This window comes from Mycetomoellerius zeteki, unplaced genomic scaffold, assembly GCF_001594055.1.
Source record: "Mycetomoellerius zeteki isolate Tzet28-1 unplaced genomic scaffold, Tzet1.0 scaffold98, whole genome shotgun sequence".
Taxonomy (NCBI): domain Eukaryota; kingdom Metazoa; phylum Arthropoda; class Insecta; order Hymenoptera; family Formicidae; genus Mycetomoellerius; species Mycetomoellerius zeteki.
Window position 1 is genome coordinate 834,140 of NW_017258021.1, and position 26,152 is coordinate 860,291.

The 26,152-nt window shown below is 33.4% G+C and overlaps 1 protein-coding gene across 1 annotated transcript in view; it reads left to right on the forward strand.

The window, feature by feature from the left end:
- The window catches only part of kl-2 (dynein heavy chain 2, axonemal kl-2), a 53,141-nt gene that overhangs the window by 20,392 nt on the left and 6,597 nt on the right, over nt 1–26,152 (forward strand). The window contains exons 23-54 of the mRNA XM_018461023.1: nt 519–690; nt 2,121–2,296; nt 3,972–4,134; nt 7,988–8,212; nt 8,654–8,942; nt 10,190–10,327; nt 10,558–10,728; nt 11,042–11,333; nt 12,181–12,272; nt 12,376–12,579; nt 12,662–12,867; nt 13,149–13,334; nt 14,237–14,456; nt 14,536–14,702; nt 14,835–15,055; nt 15,131–15,240; nt 15,339–15,454; nt 15,529–15,629; nt 15,820–15,968; nt 16,189–16,488; nt 17,342–17,629; nt 18,547–18,737; nt 19,604–19,779; nt 19,959–20,110; nt 20,924–21,088; nt 21,157–21,323; nt 21,908–22,079; nt 22,614–22,826; nt 24,505–24,720; nt 24,914–25,064; nt 25,435–25,584; nt 25,661–25,793. Coding sequence (XP_018316525.1) covers nt 519–690; nt 2,121–2,296; nt 3,972–4,134; nt 7,988–8,212; nt 8,654–8,942; nt 10,190–10,327; nt 10,558–10,728; nt 11,042–11,333; nt 12,181–12,272; nt 12,376–12,579; nt 12,662–12,867; nt 13,149–13,334; nt 14,237–14,456; nt 14,536–14,702; nt 14,835–15,055; nt 15,131–15,240; nt 15,339–15,454; nt 15,529–15,629; nt 15,820–15,968; nt 16,189–16,488; nt 17,342–17,629; nt 18,547–18,737; nt 19,604–19,779; nt 19,959–20,110; nt 20,924–21,088; nt 21,157–21,323; nt 21,908–22,079; nt 22,614–22,826; nt 24,505–24,720; nt 24,914–25,064; nt 25,435–25,584; nt 25,661–25,793 — 5,872 coding nt within the window. The remainder of the gene's footprint in view (nt 1–518; nt 691–2,120; nt 2,297–3,971; nt 4,135–7,987; nt 8,213–8,653; nt 8,943–10,189; nt 10,328–10,557; nt 10,729–11,041; nt 11,334–12,180; nt 12,273–12,375; nt 12,580–12,661; nt 12,868–13,148; nt 13,335–14,236; nt 14,457–14,535; nt 14,703–14,834; nt 15,056–15,130; nt 15,241–15,338; nt 15,455–15,528; nt 15,630–15,819; nt 15,969–16,188; nt 16,489–17,341; nt 17,630–18,546; nt 18,738–19,603; nt 19,780–19,958; nt 20,111–20,923; nt 21,089–21,156; nt 21,324–21,907; nt 22,080–22,613; nt 22,827–24,504; nt 24,721–24,913; nt 25,065–25,434; nt 25,585–25,660; nt 25,794–26,152) is intronic.

The window sequence follows — 26,152 nt, forward strand, 5'->3', positions numbered from 1 at the left end:
ATAAATCCTATTTCTTGTTACTTCATTGGAATCTACACGCGTGAACGCGTGCACACGTTGAGGAAATATGTACGTGAAAATTTATAAGATCGTAAATTGCTTTTTGCAAAATCGAAAATGGCATTTCCACCACTTGAAATATGGAAGCGACAAACTTCTTTTATATGCACGTCGCAGAAAACTAGAAGAAAGATCAGCGACGTGTGAACGCGGTTTCATCAAATATTTACAGTATCCTGTGGTATGCTCGGCACCGAGTGGCATTTACAACAGAGTACATTCGCTGCGTAAATAAAAGCCAACGTGGAAAATTGACCATAATTTATGCTCAATCCCGACATTGGCTCTCGCTCGCCGTAAATTATCCTGGGGCGTGCAGCTTCGATTTCTGTTAGCGAGAAATAAAAATGCGCGAACGAAATAGCGCGAAGGGGTGGAGGGTGAGGGAGAGACCAGTAGGTGAGAGGGTGGGAATTTGCAGCGGGAAGCGTTCGTGAATAAAACGGTGGCAATTGCAGAGGCCGCGATGAGAGTGAACCTGCGCGAAGTGTTGAGGCAATGTCGGACAGCGCTGCGAAAAATGCTCACGAAACGCGACAGGTGGGTGAAAGAATGGGCAGGCCAGCCGAGCATTACGTCCACTCAAATCCAATGGACGAGCGACTGCACGCGCACCCTGCTCCACTGCAAGTGAGTGCCCGTTGCCTATGAGAAATTTAGCTACGTTAGTTATGGAACGTGAGGTGGACAGGGCCGTTGGAGCTGACTCGAGCTTGAAGCTCGAACCGAGTCGGCCGAAGGCCACGACGCGGCGGCTCGGAAAGGGTGGAAACGGGATAAACGTGAGGGCGGTTCTGATGGACACCGAGACGAGTCAGAGGAAACGGGACGGCGAGATGGTGATGTATATGGGCGAGAAAGGGCCTTCCTGCACGGTAGAAGGATGGCCGAGGGAGACAGGAGACACGGCAACTCTAATAAGAGAAATTTTGCATATTCTACGTCTCGTCGTGCGATCCGACGACGGCACCTCGGGCAGCAGCGCTGTTCCTCTCTCATTTGCATATACTAGCCGTACCGCGAATAATTTAACCCATACCTACAACGGTATCCCTACCTCCCGAATAAAATCCCTCCCGTCCCGGGTGTCTCCTGTAATGCTTATGTTACGCGAGGCCCAACATACATATCTTTCTTTTGCATGAGTATCTTGGAAAAAGAACGCGAAAGACGGCGCACGTGGTCGGAAAAAATAGGGACGCGCTAGATGCGTCGGATGGCGCGAAACAATATTGCTAAAAGTGTATTGCAATGCTATGTCGTCATCTTACTCTTATTTCAGTTGACGCGTTGAACTTTACAAGAACATGAGAAACCTTATGTTAATAATTTTGTAGAGAGAAGGCGACAATATTTACATTACTTTAACAATATCTTTGAAAAAAGATATAAATATAATTTTTTCTCTAGAGGTTTTAAAGGCTTTTATAAAAAAAAAAAAAAACGATTGGATAAATTATATAGGGTGTACATATAATGAACTTTCAGTATTTTGAAAAATGATAAGAAATAAAAATAAATACACATACGTATTTTTATTGTAAAAGATAACTGAAAAAGTTTCTTATGAAAATATTATTAACTTCAGCATGAGCAGCTTTAGAACTCCAGGTACGTTTCCTGGTCATCTCGTTCTCTTGATATTACTCCTTTGGATTTCTTCTTCTGGAAGTATTATATATCAAAGGCAATAGTTTATTCTATCAAGATACCGAACGTGAATGTTTTATGCAAATGAATTGTAGTTATTCTCAGTATCATAATTAATGACATACTTTAGCGCACTTGGCATAAAGTGGAATACCTGCTCGATATCCTTCCTCCATTATATAGGTACTCATGTGAAAATTTGGTAATTTTTTATAAAAAATTATTTAGTTACTCTTTACTATAAAATACCCCGAAACGTGTGTCTATGTTCGTTTTTATTTCTGATTATTTCAAAATACTGGAGATATTCATTGTGTGCATCCTGTATAAAGGTAGTGCTGCCACAAAATTATACATTAGATATTTCATTAAGTCTAATTAGTTTTGTTTGATTTACCCACGCACTTAAGAATGATGGACTCAAAGAAGCCATTGCGAAAGCTGAGGAAGAGGCAGAATCAGGCGTTAGACAAATACTCTGAAGCTATACGAGGTAATCTGAGCAGATTGGATCGATTAAAACTCAAGGCTATTGTCGTTATCGAGATACACGCGAGAGATGTCATCGAAAAAATGTACAAAATGAGTGAGTATCAAATTCAATTCGTATGCTTTATCTTCACGATCATATCTTTTATCTTTGTGCAATATTTGTTCACTATGCGTTTGTTTCACCAACGTATACTCAATGTGTACACGCGGATGTAACCAACAAATTACGGACTTTATAGAACCATGCGACGCAACCGCATCACGTCCTGGCATTATATCGTTGGCGATATGATGCACCGCAGTGAGGAAACGCTGGCGCGTTCTCTCTCGTAAATTTGTATATCGATACCTCGAAAAAGAATACTGTAAAAAATATACTTATGTGACAGAGTGGATTTGTTTTTTTTTTTTAATATTAAATCGGCAAAAATATACTTCGAAAAGTTCTTGCTCTTTTTAACACATATTAACTTTTTTATACGTTGATTCTTTTTCGCTAGTTCTTGCGGAAAGAACGGTTTTGCTGAAGTATCTAAATATTTAGCTAGATACAGATGTGGATATAATTTTGTTTGAACCATTAAACTAATTATATAGAGTGCTTAAATTGCGTGCTAAAATGTCAAAACTTTCTATAACATTGCTCATTATACTTCAAATTCCTACGAAATTATTTTAATGGTTTAACAAAATTATTTTCAGATGTGTATCCATCTGTGTATCTAGTTAAATTTTTGGATACTTCAACAAAAAATCGTTCTTTCCATGTAAGATAATAATAATGCATTTACAATTTGAACGTTAAAATTTCTTTTTCAAAAATCGCGGCATTCCAAGTCTTTCTTTCCGTTTTGTAATCTAAATTAAAAAAGAAGAAATTAGATTATTATACTTTCAGCAACATTAAGGGGTAACATCTATGTAATCGGCTGTAAATAAGGTCTACGTTTGGGAATTTTTTTTTATTTAATGAATCATGCGCGCGCGCGCTATTAAAAAATGAGTTTTATAATTTTATTAAACACATAAAAAAGTACAAAAAATAATTTTTTCAGAATTTTATTTATCAAAATGGCGGATCTGCAGCAGCGTAATAGAGTCGAAATAGCATGGTGTTCCGCGGCTAGCAGCACAAGTGTCGTAATTTTTTATTTAGAACAAAAAAACAAATATTTTTATTTTTTTTACTCAAATATCTACAGAAATACGTAGCCGTTTTTGAAAATATTGATTTTTGATAAAATGACGGAAGTACAAACAAAAAGTTTAATTTTTGTAAAAAAATAGTCGAGTAAAATCAGCTGAATTTGTAACTTATAAAAAAAATTCTACGTATTTTTTTAGAAAATATGATTTGTTAAATACTGTTAAAATTTGAAGTAAATAGGTTAAAAATTGTTTGAAGTCCTACTACTAGCCAACTCAAAAAATACTGTTTTGAGAAAAACGTGTTTAAAGTTTTGAATGTGAATACTTTTAAGTTAACAATTGAATTTTTAGGAGCCTATAACTTTCGGAAAAAATTATGTATCGCAATAAAACCACTTACACTTCATTTTTGAGACTCTAAAGTGTATTTTAAAAGGAAAAAAATTATCGATTTTTTGAAAATTTTACATAGGTGTTACTCCTTAATATTATAAAACAATAATTCGGCTTATGTAACATTTCTAGTACTTGTTTATTCTTATATGTTCTTTACGTTAATCCAAATGAAAAATGAACGGGAAATCGAGAAAAGGCAATAGCAAACTTTCCAAATTTTCCAGATTGTAAAGATGTGACTGATTTCGAGTGGCAGTCGCAGCTAAGATTTTATTGGGAAACGGATATCGAAGATTGCATTGTTCGACAAACAAACACTCGTTTCACATACGGACACGAATATCTGGGTAACACCGGAAGACTTGTAATAACTCCCCTCACGGATCGGTATGTTTCTCTAAATATTTCATTTAATTGGAAAAAGTTAAACAGATGTTTGTTTTACAATTGTTATTTTAGTTATCTTCACTTTATTTCTTTCTAACAAGTAAATTTTTTAAAAAGTAGTATCAATTTATTTTTTCAAGTTTGATTTTTTATGCAACTTAACTGTTTGATGTAAAACTGAACGATCTTTACATACACAAAAAACCTTATCCTTTTTTAGATAGGATCTGGCTCTATACGTAACAAAACTCAGTAAAAATAAAAGATTATATTGTTAGAAGATTAAAATGTTTTATAATACTCTAAGTTGACGCTGTACAGAGATATACTCTTTGAAACATTAGACACATTGGCACATTTTGACATGAAATATGAAATATCTCGTAAACTTTTATTAATTTTTTGGTATAAACTGTATCTTAATACATTCATGCATAAAACAATAAGATAAATCAATTGGTTTAAAAGAAAATACATAGTTGCTTTTCAAAGAAATTATACATTTTGCAGTATGCAATTTTTAAAAAGCAACTTGTTTAAATTCTTTATAAGTTTTAATTCTTTATACCAATTGATTTATTCCGTTATTTGGTGTATTAAGATATAATAACAAAAAAATGAATATAGTGTACGAGATATTTCATATTTCATTTCAAGATGTCAAGATGCCAGAATAAAATATAAAATATCTCGTAAATTATTAATTTTTTTATAACATTACTTTAATACTTTTATATGCAAAATAATTAGAGAAATCATATTATATAAAAAAATAATTCTATTCTATTTTAAAAATAGCGATGATCTTTATATAATCTTAAAAAATTGATTTGTTAATTCTGGCAGTCTTTTCAGCAGAATTAGATATTCAGTAGTCTATCATTCCTCTATTGATCGGTATGCGATTCATTATTACCATATATGCGAAAAGCCCAAAATGGCAAAGTTCTTTAATATTTGATTAGATGAGAGTAAAATATTGTGCAATTTTAACTGAAAATAGAATGGTACTTTTCGTTAAATTATTATTAAAAAAGATAAATGATTTTATCGAAGTACACGATATCGCCAATTCACTCAAACTTTTTATACAATGAATATTATACTCTGTAAAAGTATAAGTCGTCCAAGTGAATTTGTATGGTAAGTACAAGTAATGGCATACGTACATGCACTCGATTGCGGAACCATTTGCAAAATTACTTTGTGACGTTGCGTTGAGACGTATTTAGTCGGTCGCCGTACTCCGCCACGTTTAGCAATGTTGAAACAGAAGTTTCTCAGTAGTTATCGCTCGTGCGCTATAGTTAGTCACGTAGTTGGCACCAGATCGTGGCCAGCCGTAATTTCGTCTGTCACGCGCGTGGGTAACACACGACGGCGTGGGTAATGCTTACTGTTCGACACATTGGTGGTGTAATACAACCCTGGTTAGATCAGCAAGGCTGACGATTACGGCGATTGCTTGACACCGTTCTACATATGTCCGATTAGGTAAAGTTTTAAGTGCGCCGTTGTATTTTAATGAGGGAACTTCTCGCGATACTGATCGCACCAAATAGTTCATGTTACATGATTAAGGTCGTAAACTCATGATATACTTATCACGCATCATATTTCACGTAGTTGTATCTTAGCGAACAATGTCACATGTGGTAGAAGCAATGCAATGATCGTTTAATTCAAACAAGCTGCGAGGTGCTCTTTATACCTAGAAAAACTTAAATCTGATTCTTATTTCAAAAGAACTTAAATATACTCGGTAGATCTTAATCCTATAAGCTATACACACTGGAGTCCCAAAAATCCCAGTGCAATTTGCTAAATCGAGATTTTTTCATATTTTTGAACTTTTCTTTTTCTTTGAATCTATATATATCTTGAAGCTCCTTAATTCTATCGATTTTGACACATCATGGACTTATTCCTTAATCAATTCTCCATCGATTGAAAATAAAATTAATTGAAATATGTTCATTTTTACGGTAACAAATATGAATGGGGTCCGAAAGACCAGAGTGTGTATGTCAAGGGTAAAAAAAAGAGTGTGTATAGCTAGGGTTAAATCTGATGATATATACCGAATTATAAGAGAAAGTAATGCAATCATTAAAAATATCAGAAAGACAGATATCTTTTTTATTATTCTTCGATTTTTCTTTTCTGTCTCTCATATTTTATATAAATATTTTGTATAAAATATCTGGCATTATATAATAATAATAATACTGTTGCCTGATCGTCATTTATGTATTTATATTCTCATTTTCATGCAAAACTTATTCGTACGCAATAAATTAAATTAAATATTGTGTTATTTTGTAATAATAAATAAAATCAATAAAATTAATAAAAAAGTATACAAAAATGATTCGATTCAAAATGTTCAACTAATTTGATTTTCATGAAACTTTCACCAAATGTTCTTCTAGATCGTAGAATCATATTTGTGGAAGGATTTTATGTAGAGATGATGAAGGCACAAATAAAATTAGATCACCCTTCTCGGAATTTGGAAAATGTTAACCAAAAGACTGCAAACCATTTAAATGACTAAGAGAACACTCTACGAAGTTCGCAAGATTAAAGAATCGATAAATGGAATTGCCGAAAAGAAACATTGTCCAAAAGGTTGTGACACAGTCCTGTGTTCTAAGTCACTATATTGGTTCTCCCGATTATCTCTTTACATAAAATTCTTTCACTAGTATAATTCTGTGACTCAGTAAAACATTTGGAGAAAGTTTCATAAATATCTATTTAGTTAAACGCTTTGATCCAATTTTTATGTACTTCTTAATGATTACGCGTGTAGGAGATATCTATTTAAAAAATTTATAACAAATATTTAAAAAATTAAATTATCGTATAATGTTGTCAAGAATACTTATGGTATGTTTAAAATTAATCGTATTCAACAAAAGAATGTACATTTTGCGAAATGCTCACCGCAAAATGCCTTTTGTGCGTAGAGTTCGCGCAGATGCAATTTCAATCGATGCGACCCGTAATATCGCGGATACGCATAGCCATATAATTCGATGCAGCCCTCGATGTAATATGCGGTGTAATGACAATGCGATGCGATCTCAAGAGCAGCTTTGAAAGGAGGACACTTGGCGCGCTGTACATCAAAGGGTAAACATATACGCAGAACAAGCGACATCCTGCTCTTTGCTGCTTAACGTGGTATCGATTTAATCGTGATAAAAGGCTACCGCTCTTGTTGCCTTAATTTATAGACGATTGCCATCTCGATACGTTTATCCACTCTCGCGGTCCTAAAGATTTGTCTTGCGGAAAGAAGACAACGCGCTCCACTTTCCACGGCGTTCCGACCATGTAGGAGAGACTCTCAATCTTTTCCGTGCCTTTTATACTTCCCGTTTCCCTTCTTCGAAGGTGGATAAACTATTCTGTGTTTCGAATAGACGCATTAAATCCCAAACCGTGTCGGAGCATATGCACATCCTCTGATGTATTCCTCGAATCGAATGCCAGAATTGCAGCTGTGTTCTCGGAATACGGATCTGATGGTCGGGATATTCCGCCAATTCGCCGTAAATTACATGAAGATCCTCGTCGTGCCCATACGGGCAAGAAACATAATCCCTGTGTTTAATAAAACGCGACAATATATACATTTACGTTATCGCTTGAACATTTATAAAACGTAACATTATAATACATTAAAATACGTACAAAGTAATGTAACAATTATACGGTTTGGTAATCGTAAATTATGTGAGTATTTAAAGCGCTCACGTTTGTTAATTTCACTTCCCGCATATATGTCACGTATTATCGCATATTAAGTAATGAAAATAACTTTTTGCATTTATGTCTCATGCAGATGTTACATCACGTTGACAACTGCTCTTCATTTGTATCGCGGTGGTAGCCCAAAGGGACCTGCGGGTACCGGAAAAACTGAGACCGTAAAAGACCTGGGAAAAGCGCTGGGTTTTAACGTAATCGTGCAAAATTGTTCAGAAGGGCTGGACTACAAAAGTATGGGCAGATTATTTTCTGGACTGTCGCAAACTGGCGCCTGGGGATGCTTCGACGAATTCAATCGGTGAATATTCTCGAAGTCCTTGAATGGATATTTTCGCAAACGAAATGACATAAACCTTATCGAACTTTTTTAAAACGCATGATTTTGAAAATCTGATAATGCGTGTACTAAAAAAGATAAATTATATATTTACTTTAATTATTGTAGAACGTATAAAAATTATCTATTTCATCCCTTACAGAAACTTAATACTGGAAGGTAGTAATTAAGTATCTACTTATTTTGTATCGTTGTTCAGCTTTAATATTTAAAATAAATAATTAATCATCACCTTTCAGTATCAAATTGGCTAGTATTGGATTTCTGTGAAGGACTCTTATTTTTCGTTACATAAAGTTAATTAGTTTCTCGAATAGCTTTCTTACCATGAGACGAATGAAAAAAACTGCAGATGAAAAGACAGATAGAGAAAGATTACAAATACCTTTTTCTTAATCGCAGAATTAATGTCGAAGTGTTATCAGTAGTGGCGCAACAGATTTTATCGATACTGACCGCTCTCGCCCAGAGACTTACGAGGTTCATTCTCGACGGCACTGCTATACCTCTAGTACACACCTGCGGCATCTTCATCACAATGAATCCTGGTTACGCCGGACGTACCGAGCTTCCAGACAATTTAAAGTCTATGTTTCGACCAATCTCGATGATGGTGCCGGATAGTTGCATGATTGCTGAAATCAACCTATTCGGCGAAGGTTTTCGAGACATACGCACGTTAGCCAGAAAAGTACTTGAAATTTTAAACAACTTTTAATTTTAACATAGAAAATTGAAGGTTTTTTTTATAAAAATCAAACAAGTTTAAAAAATTAAATTTTCATGAAATAAAAAGCTCACATCTTTAAACCGTTCATTATATAAATATATTAATTTTCTTCCGAACATACAATGGGTATAAAAACAAAATTATAGATTTTCATACATATTTTATGACCCATTAAAAAAATAATTCTGGATTTGTTTGGTTTTTGCAGAAATTTAATATTGTCTATTAATATTATTATCTATTTATCCTATATCTCTTATAACAGCAATAATTCATAAATGTAAAGAAGGAAACATTATTTAAAGTATATAAAACAGTAATGTTTTATTTCTTATTTACAAAATTTTACAAATTGTTCTTAACAAAAACATTTTTTGCAAATATTAAACCCTTAAGCAGTGTCCACACTTACAAAAAAATATTATAACGCGGAATTTCACGGTCACTAATATTATCAGTATCAACGAATTTTTTTAATTAATGGTGATCTAAATTTGATTCTTGAACATCAGTATTGTTGTGATGCAACTAATGCTAGAGAATGAAGAAATTCGGCTCACTATCAATGTTCTACATCAATTCATCACACACGATCATCATTAACATTGTCAGCATTTGCTGGGTACTGACAGTATTATTTAACGTGTAAAGTTCCTGTAACGGCAACGTCGTCGCGTAACACTGACGCAATGTGTGGATCCCGTAACATCGCACCGAATATTTAACACACGACGATATCGCGTCAGATGTTACGCGGTGTACACTGATGTTACGATGGATGTTACTCAACGGTGTTACAGTTGCGATGTTCTGCTGCAAGTGTGGACGGCTTTATAATTCCCGTTTTCTGTTTAATTTCTACCGGAACAAAATTGTTCACGATATAAAGCTGTTAATAGAAAATGATTTGGCGCCATAATCCAGATTTTTTTTAAATGGACTTTTTTGGTTTTTGTAGAAAACCTTTCAATTTTGTAAATTATAAATAATAATAATAATAATACAATATATATAATATCAATAAATATTTATGAAACTATTTTTGATAGTCAAATATTAAATATATTATATAAATATTAAATAAAGTTAAATAGACTAAATAATTCAATAATAACTTCTAAGTCATTTTTTGTACTTATTTAAAGTAATTTCAATATTACTTCGATATCAGATTTCCTGAAAATTCTACATAATACTTTCCTTTGTAGATTTTTACTTTGTACTCACTCGCCCAGCAGCAGCTTAGTAAGCAATATCATTACGATTTCGGTTTGAGAGGTATAGTAACGCTGACCCGATATGCTGGCAAAAAGAAACGACTGTATTCCAATTTGTCTGATGAAGAGGTGACTATTCGAATGAATTTAATCTTTTGCAAGAATTTTACTATCTATTATCCCAAAAGCAACAAAATGTTGCTCAGATATTGAAGAAGAAGAATAATATAAATTCAAGTTATTTGTTATGTTTTATGCTACTATATTTACCTGAAACCTTTATAAAGAAACGCAACAGTTTCTTGTGCTATGCGAACATTTATCAAGAACTTGCATTAGCCAAGTTGAATGTTATCTAGATAATTATCCTCGCCATGAAAGATATGAATGTTGCCAAGCTTACCTCGGATGACCTACCACTATTCCTCGATATCACCATAGATCTTTTCCCCAACGTAGACGTACCGACCGTGGATTACGAGGAAATTATCAGTTATATAACCAGCGAGGCAATCAAGTTGAAGCTGCAGGTAATCTACTTAGGAAGGATATATATAACGTAACTCTCGCTTGCTGGAAGCGACCAACGCATTTTTATGTCAGCCCTAAGGACATTTATCGAGCATTTATCGAGAAATTTTTTACGCTGATCCAACGCTTACAAATATCAATTTGTGTATGTTAAACTAATATCCTTCTCGGATCATCACAATTCTAATCTTTAATTTAATCTTCAACGTTAGCAAAAACATAATTATAGAAATTATTCGAATTAATCACTGGATAAGTCATTTAGCTGGTTACCTTAGGATTAATCAATCGCCTACATTATCCTGATTGCAGCCAATTCCCATGATGGTGACGAAAGTTATAGAACTATACGAAACGAAGAGCTCGCGTCACTCAACGATGATCGTCGGTACGTCAAACACCGCAAAAACCGCAACGTGGAAGATTTTACAGAATACGATGACGACAATGAAGAGCGATGGAAAGCCGGGTTTTAACACCGTTCACGTACATCCCATTAATCCTAAGGCACTGAGTCTCGGTGAACTCTACGGCGAGTACAATCTTTTCACTGGAGAATGGCTCGACGGAGTGATATCGTCCATCATGCGGAAAACTTGTTCCGGTAAAGCACTTGATTGATTGCGATGTAATATGTGTAATGTAATAAGTATGTTAGACACTGAGAAACCATGTATCCAATAATTTATACAAAAGATTATTAAAGATATTTAAGATGTACCTATAATATTAAAGATCTACCTATTAAGATATCGCTTCTTTACTTCAAAGGTGGCACAATTAAAGAAACGTGATTTTTTATTAGTTATTACTGTGATTCTTGTCAGTTTCTAGAAAGTGATTCTTGATCATATTAAGAATATATTTTTTTGTAAATATTATTTGATTAGTTAATAATTTTCTGTTAAGTTGGAAAATAACTTTTTCCTTTCCTAAGAAACTTAATTTTTCAGTTGTGTCATTTTTTAAGTAAAGTGATATATATTTGGAAGTTTTCCATTTGATGACAAATCGACATAAGTGTTGTTCTATCTTTGTTATTCATTGAATGCTATAAGAAAGATAAAACAATGTTTGCGTTAATTTATATCATTAAATAGAAAGTACCTTCCATTCATTTCATAATTCAGAATTGCTTATGTAGAAGATATATTTTAAATATAAATTCTGAAAGAGAAAAACGCCATTTATGCAAATTCGCAAATTTTATAAGAGATATTCGTTACAAATATGGAATAAAAATGCACAGAATAAAATATTAGTATTGCATCATACACATCAATTAGGTAATATAAAAGTATCACCCTTGGGATTTTATAATTATGATTATATAATGAAAATAAAATGGAAAGAAGAAAGAATATAAGCAAAATCATTAAAATAGAAGCTTGTTTCGCTAACGCGAGTTATGCCTGGGAAACATGCTATAAAATTCAACGCTCTTTTGATAGAGGATACCCCCGACGAAAAGTGGATCCTCTTTGACGGACCCGTGGACGTTGATTGGATTGAGAACATGAACAGTGTCATGGATGACAACAAGGTATACTTCGTTCATCCTTTGCTTCTCCTCTCTTTTTTCTTGGGGTGAAATTGCATAAGGTTAACTAGTGCTTTTCCTGAAAATAAAAGCATTGCGTTATAAGGTACTAACCCTGGTAAATAACGATCGAATCGTTATGCCCGATCAAGTCACGTTGCTCTTCGAGGTGCAAGACTTGGCCGCCGCCTCTCCTGCGTCGATCTCCAGAGCGGGCATGATTTATAATGATTACAAGAACTTCGGTTGGCGACCTTATGTCGATTCGTGGTTGCAAAAGTATAGCGCTAAATCAGACTTCGTCGATGAAGTAAGAGACACCTTCCTAAAATTGATTGAAAATTATAGTTATGATCCAGTGAAGCGTAACAATTCCATTACTTTTCAATTAGATGAATCGGCTGTTCGAGAGTCACGTCAATGTCACTCTAAGATTTAAGCGACGGAATTGCGAGGAAGTCGTGCCTGTCACCGAATTAAATGCCGTTCAGTCGCTTTGCAAACTTCTCGAAGTACTTGCGACTCCGCAAAACGGTGTGGAATTAGGCGAGGATCGCGATGTTTTCTCCAACATGTGTAAAATATGGTTTTTCTTTTGGTACGTTTAGCCTCTTAAATTTCTTTTAAATAAACGCATCTTGATGGCGAACTACGTGGGATGCAACAATCCCACTTCGATGAAACAAAATTACAAATTCGCAACCACCATCCAAGCACGAGTTCGAATATTAGCAGTTGCTCCTGGACATTTCTAAGTGACACTGATATTGCAGTTCTCTCCGGTGGTTTGCAAGTCATATTAAACTATAAGTTCTAAGTTAATGATATGGTAATAGTGTTTGAGAGTACTAAATAGCTACATGCAGTTCTACATTGCAGCATGATATGGTCACTGTGCGCCTCGGTCAATGAGGACGGTCGCCAGAAAATGGATAAATTCATAAGAGAAATTGAAAATTTCTTTCCGTTACGGGACACAGTCTACGAATATTACGTGGATGCACGTCTGCGGACTTTTATTTTATGGGAAGAAAAATTACCGCCCGCGTGGAAATTTCAAGCCGGGTAAATGATAATATTCAATTAATATGTCATGAAATTCTAATTTAATCTAAAAAAGTGTGAATTGTTTTTTATTTCATTAAAAGATATATAATAAATTGTAATCTTTTTTAATATTTTTGATCGATTGTAACTTATAGTGTTAAATCGTTTAATTATGATATAAATTTAACTTTAGAATTAGATCAAAATTAGAATATTTTGTGAATTTGATGTAATTTCTATATTTTAAGTCGTATTCCTTTACTTTAAAATTGATACAATTAAAAAATTTTCAAGTTATTATTATGAATGAATGAAGTTTAAAAATTATTCTATCAGTCATCAAAAGTAAACTAAGTTAACTTCACAGTTCGTTTGCAAGTAACACTTGTGTCGGTTCTTAAGGTTTTTAAAGAAAAGGAAGAGTTTTCTACATAGAATGTTTTAGAATTAAAATAGTTTTGGTGATCAAAGTTTGAAAAAGGAAATGTTTTATTTTAAATTTAGTCTTTTAGCTGACCAAAATAAACTGTCAGTAATATTTCGAATTATGTTACTTTTGGTGAATTCCAAATTTATTATAATTATTTGTAGGATATTAAAATCGTCACAACACACTTAAAAAAGGTTATTTGAAAGTTGTGAAACGAAAATGACAAAAATGATATTTGATCACGTTTTTAAGAATATATTCTTTTTACCAATATTATTTGATTTGTTAATAATTTTCTGTTAAATTGAATAATAGTTTTTCCTCTTTTCTGAAAAACTTAATTTTTTAGTTGTATCACTTTTGAAGTAAAGGAACGATTTTAAGTTAAATTAATCGTATTTAATTATGCCCATCAATTTAAAAATTGCTAAGCGCTGATAGTTATATCATTTCCTGTCGAAATCTAATATATCCTTGACTCAATATATAGCTTACCATTCTACAAGATAATAGTACCTACTGTAGACACGATACGATACGATTACATCGTAAGTTCTCTTCTATCGAATGGTTTTCCGGTGCTCGTAGTAGGTCCGGTGGGTACAGGAAAAACGTCCACTATCCACTCGGTACTTGAGCTTCTAGACGACACAAAATACGCTGTTCTGCTTGTAAATATGTCGGCCCAAACTACATCCGGTAACGTACAGGTAAGGCTCTGAACGTATATTGAATGGATAATAGTCTTAAATATTGAATGAACGTTTTACATTGACTCTCTTGGTTCAGAATGCAATAGAAAACAGGCTGGAGAAACGAAAGAAAGGAGTTTATGTTCCTACGAGTGGTAAGACTATGATTGTTTTCATGGATGATTTTAATATGCCCATGAAAGAAAAATACGGATCGCAACCACCATTGGAATTGATTCGGCAGTGGATCGATTATGGATTTTGGTAATATTATAATATGCAAATTATAAGAAAATGAGAAAAAAGACAAAAGACCTGAAAAAAAGTAAAAAAGCGCAACGCAAGAAATATGTAAAAATGAAAAGTCTGTTTTATACAAATATATAAAATCGACAGGTACGATCGCCAGAAGCAAATGAGAAGATACATTGAGAGGATACAATTAATAACTGCCATGGGACCACCTGGTGGAGGCCGCAATGTCATCACGAATCGATTAGTTACGAAATTCAATGTCATTAACATGACTTTTCCAAATGAAAAGCAGATTATAAGAATTTATGGCACGATATTGAAACAACAACTTTCTGAATTTTACACTGAAGTAAAAGGAATATGTAAGCTCAAAATAACTACGGTTGAACATAATTGCATTTTGACAATTACATAAAATGTTTTCTTATCTATTTCAGCAAATGAGATAACGTTCGCTTCGATCGATCTATATAATAATGTGATCCAGAAGATGCTTCCTACTCCAACAAAGATGCATTACTTATTTAACTTGCGAGATATTTCGAAGGTAAACATCGTATCACGATTAAAAATCGACAAGCAATTGGCGATAATCGCACGAAAGTAGATACAACAGCAGATACAAAAATTATCGATCCTCGACAGATCTTCCAGGGGTTGCTGCGCAGCCATAAGGACTATCAGTATTCGAGACAGACCTTCCTACGATTGTGGGTCCACGAGAGTTTCCGAGTTTTCTGCGATCGCCTTATTGACGAGAAGTAAGCGCTCAAGGGGTATTAACTTAATTTGGCTTGGAATACAGGAGAAAAAAATGCTGAGCAATTTCTTTCAGGGACAGAGAGTGGTTCGTGACTCAGCTGAACGATCAGCTCGGAAAGTACTTCGAGTTGACCTTCCATAATGTCTGTCCGGAAAAAAGATGTCCCATTTTCGGTAAACGCGCACAATACCCCTACCTTTAACATTAACTCTGTTCATTAGCTATCTATTAATATTAATGTTTAATGTATGTCGGATTATTGGTTTATTATTATTTTGTTCGTTTATTATATTATTATTATTATTTTATTATTAGCTTTATTATGTTTTGGAAATCAAGACATTTTGAAATGAATGTCTACAGGCAATTTCATGAATGCTTGGGATATATACGAAGACCTTCCTGATATTGGTTCTATAAGGCGCTACGTGGAAGAACAGATGGATGAGTACAATGTTTCTCCTGACGTAGTGCACCTCGATCTCGTTCTGTTTCGCGATGCGATTGAACATGTATGTCGTATTGTTCGTGTAATATCGCAGGTTAGTAATTCACGTGACGTGCCTTATAACGGTAACATTTTATCTGACGATATCTTGTTAAAAGTACAGTGATGATATTACAATTTTATATATTTTATACATATATATGTATCACGATATTTTTTATTAAATTCGGTAATTGATTCTTAATTTAAATAGCGTTATAAATTTGAGATTGGTTTTTTTGCAGCCTTGCGGTAATGTTCTTCTGGTTGGAATCGGTGGTAGCGGCAGACAATCACTTTCGCGTATCAGCAGTTACATGTGCGATTTGTCCACCTATCAAATTGCCGTTACGGCGCAATATAGGACGCCGGAATTTCGCGAGGATCTCAAGACTCTATACTCAATAACCGGGGTGGAGAACAAACCGACCAGTTTCCTCTTCAGCGATACTCAAGTAGTCGAGGAGCAGTTTCTGGAAATTGTCAACAATATGCTGAGTACTGGCGAAGTGGCTAATCTCTACAAGAGCGACGAAATGGAGGACGTAAGTCGGTTAATACGCTCCACGGCCACTGTCATTTCATCTGCATCTGTATATAATCCGTGATGTTACTCTATTAGGGCGTTTTCTCTTAGAAAAGAGAATCAGCGAAATTAAAAGGATAACGGAAGTGCCATTTCCAATTCCATATGAAATTTATATCTCATTTAATTATTCTGTCTCGTATTCTTCTTGCTTATCTTGTATCATGAAAAATACGTTAAAAGTGCTTGGAAAATTTTTGTATTATTAAAATCACAAGAATGTTAATTATACAAATACCATATTTAATATAATGGTGCGTAAATACATATTGCTCTGTTTATTAACACAATATAGTCCATTATAGATCACCGAGATTATCGTATGTTAGAAATCAATACTTTTAAAACATTTTTAATCGAATTATTGGATTGATCATTTTATAAAGCAATGTAATCTTATAAAATTTTTTTAAATATTTTTTTAATAAAAATTGGAAGATTATATTTAAAATATTATATGTAATAATATTTTTATATTTAATTTATATTAAATTATTTTTAAAACAAATACAGAAAAATACATTTTTCCTACAAATTTTTTAATGATATCAGAGATAATACTTTTTTAAATAATTATAAGCGTATGTAAATAAAAAGTGTAGATAAATTCACATAAATGATACGAATAGCTGCACATATTAAGGATAATTTAAGAGTGAAAATATTTAATACGGCACATATATAATGTACAATTCAGACAGTTTAAATGTTCTAATAATGATATAAATTCCATTTGTCTAACAATAATTCAACTACGAAACTGTGAAAATAGTACAGAAGGGTATTATTCCAGGATATATTACGTTTCCCAGATTAAAAATAGACTATCAAAGGAAGTAACGAAGAATGGGAAGACACCAACGACTGAGACGGTATATTCCTTCCTGATCGAGAGGGCGCGTGCCAATATGCATTTGATCCTGTGCATGAGCCCGATCGGCGATGCCTTCAGGAACAGATTACGGCAGTACCCTTCCCTGATCAATTGCACGACCATCGATTGGTTCTTGGAATGGCCGAGAGAAGCTCTCCTCGAAGTTGGCAACAAGTTCCTCATGAATCTCAATCTGACGCTCACTATCACCGGCGAAAATAAAGTGGTAGGTACGCCCTTCCCCTTTCCGCGCGATCGATTCCATTCGATTCGATTCTTACGATCAACGCACGTTTCCTACCACCAATCTTCTTCTCCTCCTCCCACCCCTATCTTTCTTCTCCCCTGCTCCCCGTTCTTCTTGCCGACCATTTCAGCGAATCCGATTATTTTCCCATCTACGGTTTGCCCCTGATGACGTCTGCGGACGTCTGGCGCATTTCTTTCCATCGCATCGGCCGAGGCTGAGATTGGTCGCTTGGATACCTCAAAAATGCTTTTGATATTCATAATTCGCCAAGATGCCCAGGAAAGTTTTGTATCAGGTTTCGCAAATAAAATTGTATCAAAAAGTACACGATGCGCGAAAAAAATACGCAGAAGTATATTGTCGCAATTAGGCAAATACTTTAATCAACATCAAACAAATGTTTAATCCATCATCAATAAATCCATAAAATTTCATATATTTTTAATATATGTATAACTACCGTAATGAGTTTCTTTCATTTCTTTGTAAGAATTTCTTCTTAAACGGCGTCTCATTTCTAGATTATTTATTATTCATGCAGCTTTTAGTCTTAATGCATTTATGACTCTTGGAGCTATTACGTCCCTTTTTTAATATCACAAAACGAAGATACTTTCTCGTCATAATCCGAATAAAAATTTCGAATGGAATAGATAATCACGCATCTGAAATAATCATGTATTAAATGCAGTTGGCTTTAATTTGGAGAATATTAGACGATGAAGCGAATGAGTATCATATTAATCCTGGCATAAAATGAACATATTTTATACGGAACCATTTTATTACGTCCAGCAAGCACGAAGTAACGATAGAGATATAGGATACAGCTGGTTAAAAAATTTATGCGACTGTAACGGACGCGAACGTTACGAGGATGCACTTTTCTGCAGGAACCGCGACAATCCGCGACGGCCATTCCATTGCCACCGTTGCAGGACCGAATGCGCGATGGAATTGCAGCATCATTCTCTTTGATCCACGACACCGTGTCCCAGTTCTCTCACAGAATGGCCGCTGAAATGAAGCGTTACAATTACGTGACTCCCGTGAATTTTATCGAGCTGGTAGTCGGTTATAAAGAGTGAGTATTGAACAAATGCGATATATGAATATATGTGTATATATATACGTATACACAAACATATACTATATACACATAAATATATATATATATATATACAGTGATGTAACTAATTGTCCGGACAGTGCACTATAATATCGATGATTTTTTTCAAGCCATTTTTTAAACTAGAGTGTGCAGACAACATTAGTTCCACAATTAGTTGCTCAAATATAAATATAAATTATTATGCGTGCACAAAATCATAATTTTGAACATATATCGGAACAATGATTTAAAGAAATCATTGATACTGTAATTGTCCGGACAATTACTTTCGCGACGGTAACTTCAAAACAGTAGTTTGTAAGGATACATTCGTTAAATTACGTCTTCATACAGTAGACGGTTGAATGATTTTACACAAATATTTAAAAATTTAGCTAGATATACGAATCTGAAAATAATTTTATTGAGCCATGAAAATAAATGTAGGAAATTCAAGCACAATGAGCAACGCGATAAAAAATTTAGACATTTTAGAAATTATCTTGAGTGTCTTACATAATTATTTTAATTATCCAACAAAATTTTCAGATTTGTATCTAGTTAATTTTTTAGATATCTTAGTAAAATCGTTCTTTCCGTGTAAATGCTATTTATAATATTATAAATGCTATTTATAGTATTATAAATGTGCATATATATTACAATCATGAAACTAATTGTCCATACACCATTATGTCGATAACACTGTCAGACATTTCCGACATTTTAAATCCGATATTAAAACAACATAATTACATCTGATATAAACAATATTTATTGCGGTTTTCTCAGTATTTTTTCGATAAAAATAAAATAGAGGTGGTATTCGAATCACGCAGGATGTTAAAGAAAAAGAGACAAGATTTAACAGATCAAGCGAACAAACTTCACGGCGGCCTCTCGAAGATCGACGATACCCGGGTGAAAGTTAAAGAAATGGCGGCGGAGCTCGAAGTCACTCAGCAGCAAGTTCATAAATCTACGAGGGAGTGCGAAGAATTCCTCGTAACGATAGGTACACGGCGCACGCGACAGTGATATATTATCAACGGCGTTTATCAGATTAATCTATAAAAACTTATTGCTTTTAACGCTCTCCCTGGTTCTAACTTTCCTCGTGCACTTAATTAATCATACGGTATCCGCCTGCATCGTTCGCCGCTTTTAACCGTACTACGCTTGCAATGCGCGTAGCAAACCAAAGCCGTGACGCTGATGAAACACAAAAACAGATCACCGCCAAATCACTTCGTATCGCCGAGGAGCAAAAAGAATTTAAAAAGCTCGAGCAGCTTGCAAGGGCTGATCTGGAGACTGTCGAACCTGCCTTGGACGAGGCCATCAAGGTCATTATTGAATTATCTCTCTTCTAAAAACATCATTCAATTTTAAACAATATATTAAAATTTTCTTCTCTAATTTTTTTTCTCATATTTAACTATTAATTTATGTGATGTTTAATTAAGCGATTCAGTTTTCTTGATATTATAATGCTATGAATACGTAATGTTAAGATAACAATGACTTTGGATTATAGGCGACCAAGAATAAAAGGATTTTGGTCGATAATTAAATTTTTATTGTCAAAAGAATGTATCTCTTCGGTTGAGAATATGAGAATGAAAAGAGATAACTGTCTTCTTTTTCATAGAAAGTTATTTTTTATAAAGAATTTTATCAAAGAACTGAATGTATCTAAAAAGCTTATTTATCCCTTAAATTTCTTTTTAATATGGTATACCCGGCTTTCTTTTTTCAAAGCTGTTCCAATACTTTCCGTTGCTTATTGTCCATATTTAAAACGCGCTTATAACGATGTTAGCGCACATTTAAGTTCACGTTACATGTACTACAGAATTATAGAAATAAAATCACGCATTTATCGATAAAAACGCGTTCTAAATACGAGTCCATGTCTTTTTTAATAATAAATAAAGATATAAATTTTCTAGGTACTATTATCTTTCGTAATACCTAGTATTTTGATTGAAACAAATTTTTTTACAGGATGTTTATTTTTATGAAAATTATAAGCAATCGAATTAAGTGGGTATGTAATACCGCAGTGTGTTATTTCCATATAGTGCGGTGTTTAAGAGTTGAAACAATAAGATTTTAAGTAGAACATTACGTGATAAAGAAATGACAAATTATTTTAGGCGTTGGAAACTTTAAGCAAGAAAGATTTAGCTGAAATAAAATCTTTCACGCGTCCGCCGCCGAAAGTCGAAATGGTGATGGAGGCGGTGATGATCCTAAAAAACTCGGAACCCTCGTGGGCGGAAGCAAAGCGCCAACTTAGTGACGTGAACTTCATTAATACGGTGAACGACAATGTTGCGACTGACAAGCTCATTCATTTCCAACTAACTCGCTCTGATCTGATTTCTAGCTTCGTGACTTCGACAAAGATCATATATCGGACAGAGTTCTACGAACAATAGCCAAGTACACGTCCAATCCTGAATTCGATCCTATAAAGGTCGGTGTGGTGTCTGCTGCAGCTAAGTCACTTTGCATGTGGGTGATAGCTATGGAAAATTACGGCAAGTTATACAGGTAACTTATCCAAATCAAGAAGCAAGTTCATAACGTATGTGTCTGTCGAACTTCTCTTTTCTTTATTTTTATATGTATGACTTTCCATTAGAGAAATCTAATACTGTAAATATTAAATTGATTAGTGATTAATTACTTATTTTGAATATTAAAAATCCTTATCATAAAATGGGATAACTTTGGTCCAAATTTTGATAACTTTGACGCCGAAACAGCACGTATGTTAAAATCAGGATATAAGATTAAAATTAAAAAATGTTTTAAAGACATTATTTTAAAATGTCTTATGTTCTGATTTTGGATATACATGCTATTTAGACATTTTTTAAATTAGAGTTAAAGTTATTCTAATTGATTTTACGGTAACAACAGTGCTTTTAATATTTAAAATAGATAATTAATTATCACGACTATTTAGTACCTGCGGTATTAAATTTCTTTGAAAGAGTAACATATTTATGTAATACATAAAACAGATCTTTAAAGTAACATATTACTATTATTTAATTGATTAATTTCATCCGCTGCACTGCGTCATTCTGCCATTGTAGAAAATTTGATTAGACTTTCACAATGTATTGCAGAATCGTAGCGCCAAAACGGGAAAAACTACAGATCGCGTTGGAGTCGCTGAAACAGAAGGAAATGGCCTTAAAGGAGGCAATGCAACAGCTGCAGAACTCACGCGAGCAGCTCGAGAAATTACAACGAATGTACGACGCGAAGATGAAAGAAAAGGAGGATTTGATTAGGCTGGCGAGTACACCCATGTTTTCTTACACTTGCTTTAGAACACCGGAAATGACCTCGCATAAAGCCGAGAGCACGGTCTGGTGAAGGAAGTCGGCTTGGTCCAATCCGACTCCGTCCACCGGTAACACTTATAGTTAACAAACTTGTGCTTTAGTAACTGCAGAAGCTTGCATTTACTCGCATTTCCATCGACAAGATGTATTCCTTCGAGCGAATCCGGCGAATCCATATTGATGATGAGAGAACGAGGTCTATTCCGCGATGTAGCGCAGATTAATTACGAAGTTATTTCTACAATGAAATTTTGATCTTTGATGTTCGCAATAACAATTTTTAATATGTATGTTGTTTAATAATAAGTTTTAACATGCTGTTGATAAAATTAATCAGCCGTGATATTAATAAAAGAAATATGTATTTAATAAATATTTTAACACTTGTATTTTTCTTTTACTTTTATCAAACGTTTCTGTTTGCATTCGCTGAAATGCATTTCATGTGAATGTAATTTTATAATTACATTCTCTTTTCTCTCAGGCTAAACTATTAAAGCTGAAATTAGAGCGAGCCGGGATGTTGGTGGACCGCTTGTCTGATGAACGAATTCTATGGGAAAATACTGTAGCGTCATTAACCGAGTCTTTCGACTGGCTGCCGGGTGATTGCTTGATATCCACCGGATTCGTGTCTTACCTCGGTCCGTTTGTATCCAATTACAGACAGGAACTAATAGGCATTTGGTCTAAGGAGGTAAATTGAAAATTCGTTTTCCTTTTTTTCTTCGTAATTCTTCATCAAATCATATAAAAATTTTTTTACGTAAAATTTTCAAATTAATGGCATATACTATATGCAACTTCGGTCATTTTTGCAATAAGTATTATTAATTAAAAAATAGAGATTTAATTTTTGTTTTTTATATTTATGTCTTATAACTTTCCGGGAAAAAAAGAATTAGATCTGCCAAGATATGATCATATTTGGTTTAACAAATCTGGCCAGATTTATAAATTGTCTCTATCTGAATATAAATATATAATACATATATCTAACCCCGGTAAAATAATTTTTTATATATAATTAATTCAGTTTTAATATTGTTAAAATAATTATTGATTAGCATCATATTTCACAATACACACAATAAAATTACGATTAAAAAAACGTTTCTCCCTAAATTTGGTAATTAATTTCATATATGATGGTTCCAAGCGGTCACTCGAAACTACATCTAACGCTGCTTAATCTCTGCGATATATCGTATAGAAACTGCTACTGCGACTATTCATAAACACTGAGTGTTAATGAATGTATAGCTGATATATCTGGTCAAAAATAATGTTAAAAAGATGGAATATGTTAAATATATTCCTTTCACAAATGAATCAAAATATTTATAGCTTCTACTGATTTTCACATATGTCGAATAACATCTGGAATAACTTTTCTCATGTATAACATGTATTAAAATGTATATACAAAATGTTATGTACATTTATATGTAAATACATAATAAGAAATTTATTTGTATAATTATATACAAGAATTAGACAGCATTATATAAAATGTATATAATTATGTAATGGATTACGTATAATTTTATTTATATTTTTTATTATAGAATTTTATTATATTATAGAATTTTATATAGTCACATATGATTATATATATGACTAATATAGCAAATTTTTTACCGAGATTAGTTATAATTATTTACCATATGTATCTGGGCATCTATCATGGAACAAGTTAGAATGGATTCCGATTGGAATTATTGTTTTCTCTAAAAAAACACAATAGAAATCTAGAGAATAATTGAATAATTCCGATCAGAATTTATTCCATAATTCGCTAATCAATAATACGTACCAGTAATATATGTATGATTAAAAAATATGAAGGAATCGATGCAAAGTATTTTGGTATTCGAGTACAAATGTAATTATATTTAAACAGATATAATTAGATCTAGATTGTTTCAAAGAAATTCAATTACAAATATGGCTCGATCTGAGCCATCGAAGATCAGATTACATCTCATATTTGAATATATGTGACTGATCTGCTCAAAGAGATAAGATATTGAAGATCGGATTACACCCTTATATAGTTACAATGTAACCATATATGAACATATATGACCCAATCTGTGCGGACATGAGGCATCAAAGATCAGATTATACGCTATGTATAATGTTTAATATGTATATATATAATATAAATAAGCATATATGATCAAAACTGCATGAGAAGTCATGTCTGAGCCTATCTGTGACCAGATATAACTTGATCTCTGATCAGATAATTCTTTTCCGGATTAAAATATATTTAATCTATCTCACTTTTAGTTTTATTATATTATAGAAGCGATTAGTGTTTCAAATGATAATTTGAATAAATGATTAATGTAATTTATCGTACGGTTAAGGTTTATAACAGAGGAATACCAACATCGCCAAATTTAGATGTGAAAAAGTTCCTAGCTGATCCGTCGACAATCAGAGAGTGGAACATTCAAGGATTACCATCCGATGGATTCAGCATAGAGAACGGCATCATAGTGACACGGGGAACACGTTGGCCTCTCGTAATCGATCCGCAATGTCAGGCAGTGAAGTGGATCAAAAATATGGAAGCGAAAAACGTAAATGCCCGGTATTCGCGATACCGATATCTGTCAAAGAAACTAACTAGGCCCTCCAGCAATATGCACGTCATTAATGTTGGATTTAATGGATAAATTAAATATCTAATATGAGAGACAGAGAAAAACGATTTTAAACGGGTGAAATCAGAGAATTTACTTTGTCATTTTAATGTAACAATTACAATTGCAGTCACTGAAAGTAATCGACTTTGGTCAAGCGGACTTTATGAGAGTTCTAGAAAAAGCAATTCAGTTCGGACACCCCGTATTGCTCGAAAATATCACCGAAACTCTCGATCCTGGTTTGAATCCGATTCTTCAAAAAGCTTTCATTAAATCAGGTAGAATTTTAATGATGGTATCATACAATTACATTCTTGCACAATTGCAAGAATGTACAAATAAATGTACTTTTTTGTACAAATGTAATGCAATCATTACATTTGTACAAAAAAGTTTAAAGCAGAAAATTAAAAAATTTAGTTAATCGTTAAAATTAAAGGATAGTGATATATATATATTACTAATAATCTATTAGTAATGATTATTGATATAAAATTTCTATTTATATAAAAAGAAAAATAATACAAGAAAATCAATTTCATTTTTTACATTTAACTCAAATATAATTAATTCATTATAGAAAAGAGTAACCATAAAACGCAGATACAGCATAAATTTTGTTTCATTTCCGTTATTCTATGTCTGCAGATAATCAGGTGATGATCCGATTTAACGATAAAATGATCACTTACAATGAACAATTCCGCCTGTTTATAACTACGAAACTCTCGAATCCCCACTATGCTCCAGAGATTTCAACTAAAACGACATTATGCAACTTTACCATTAAGGAGCAGGGTAACTAATAGTCTTACCGTATACTTTAGAGAAAGATGGAACAAGATTAGAGAATATAACTGTGTCCTGCGTGTAGGGCTCGAAGCGCAGCTCCTAGCAATTGTAGTCAGGAAAGAGAAGCCGCAACTCGAAGAACAGAAAGACAATCTGGTTCTCACAATCGCATCCAATAAAAAGACCCTCAAAGAACTAGAGGATAAAATACTTCAGTAAGATCGATGAAATTGCCATAAGCTTTAAGTTCAAACGTTTTCCGCTTAGAAGTGCAGACACGCGTGCGCGCAATGTATTTTATTCTGCACATAACATTAGTTTACAAATTTTGAATAATTTTTAGTGCAGGAAAAGAAAAAAAATTAACTTTTTTTAACGTATTTTAGGGCGTTAAATTTTAATCTTATTCCGTCGGGTTAAATGTAGGATATAGTATATCAGTTTTTTTTTCCGAATAATTTGAGTGTGATAAGTGATGAGCAAGGCAAACATTTTTACTAGGATTTGATGATAATTAAGAAACGTTATATATGTATAATTATCTTATATCTTTATCTGTGAAATCTTATATCTG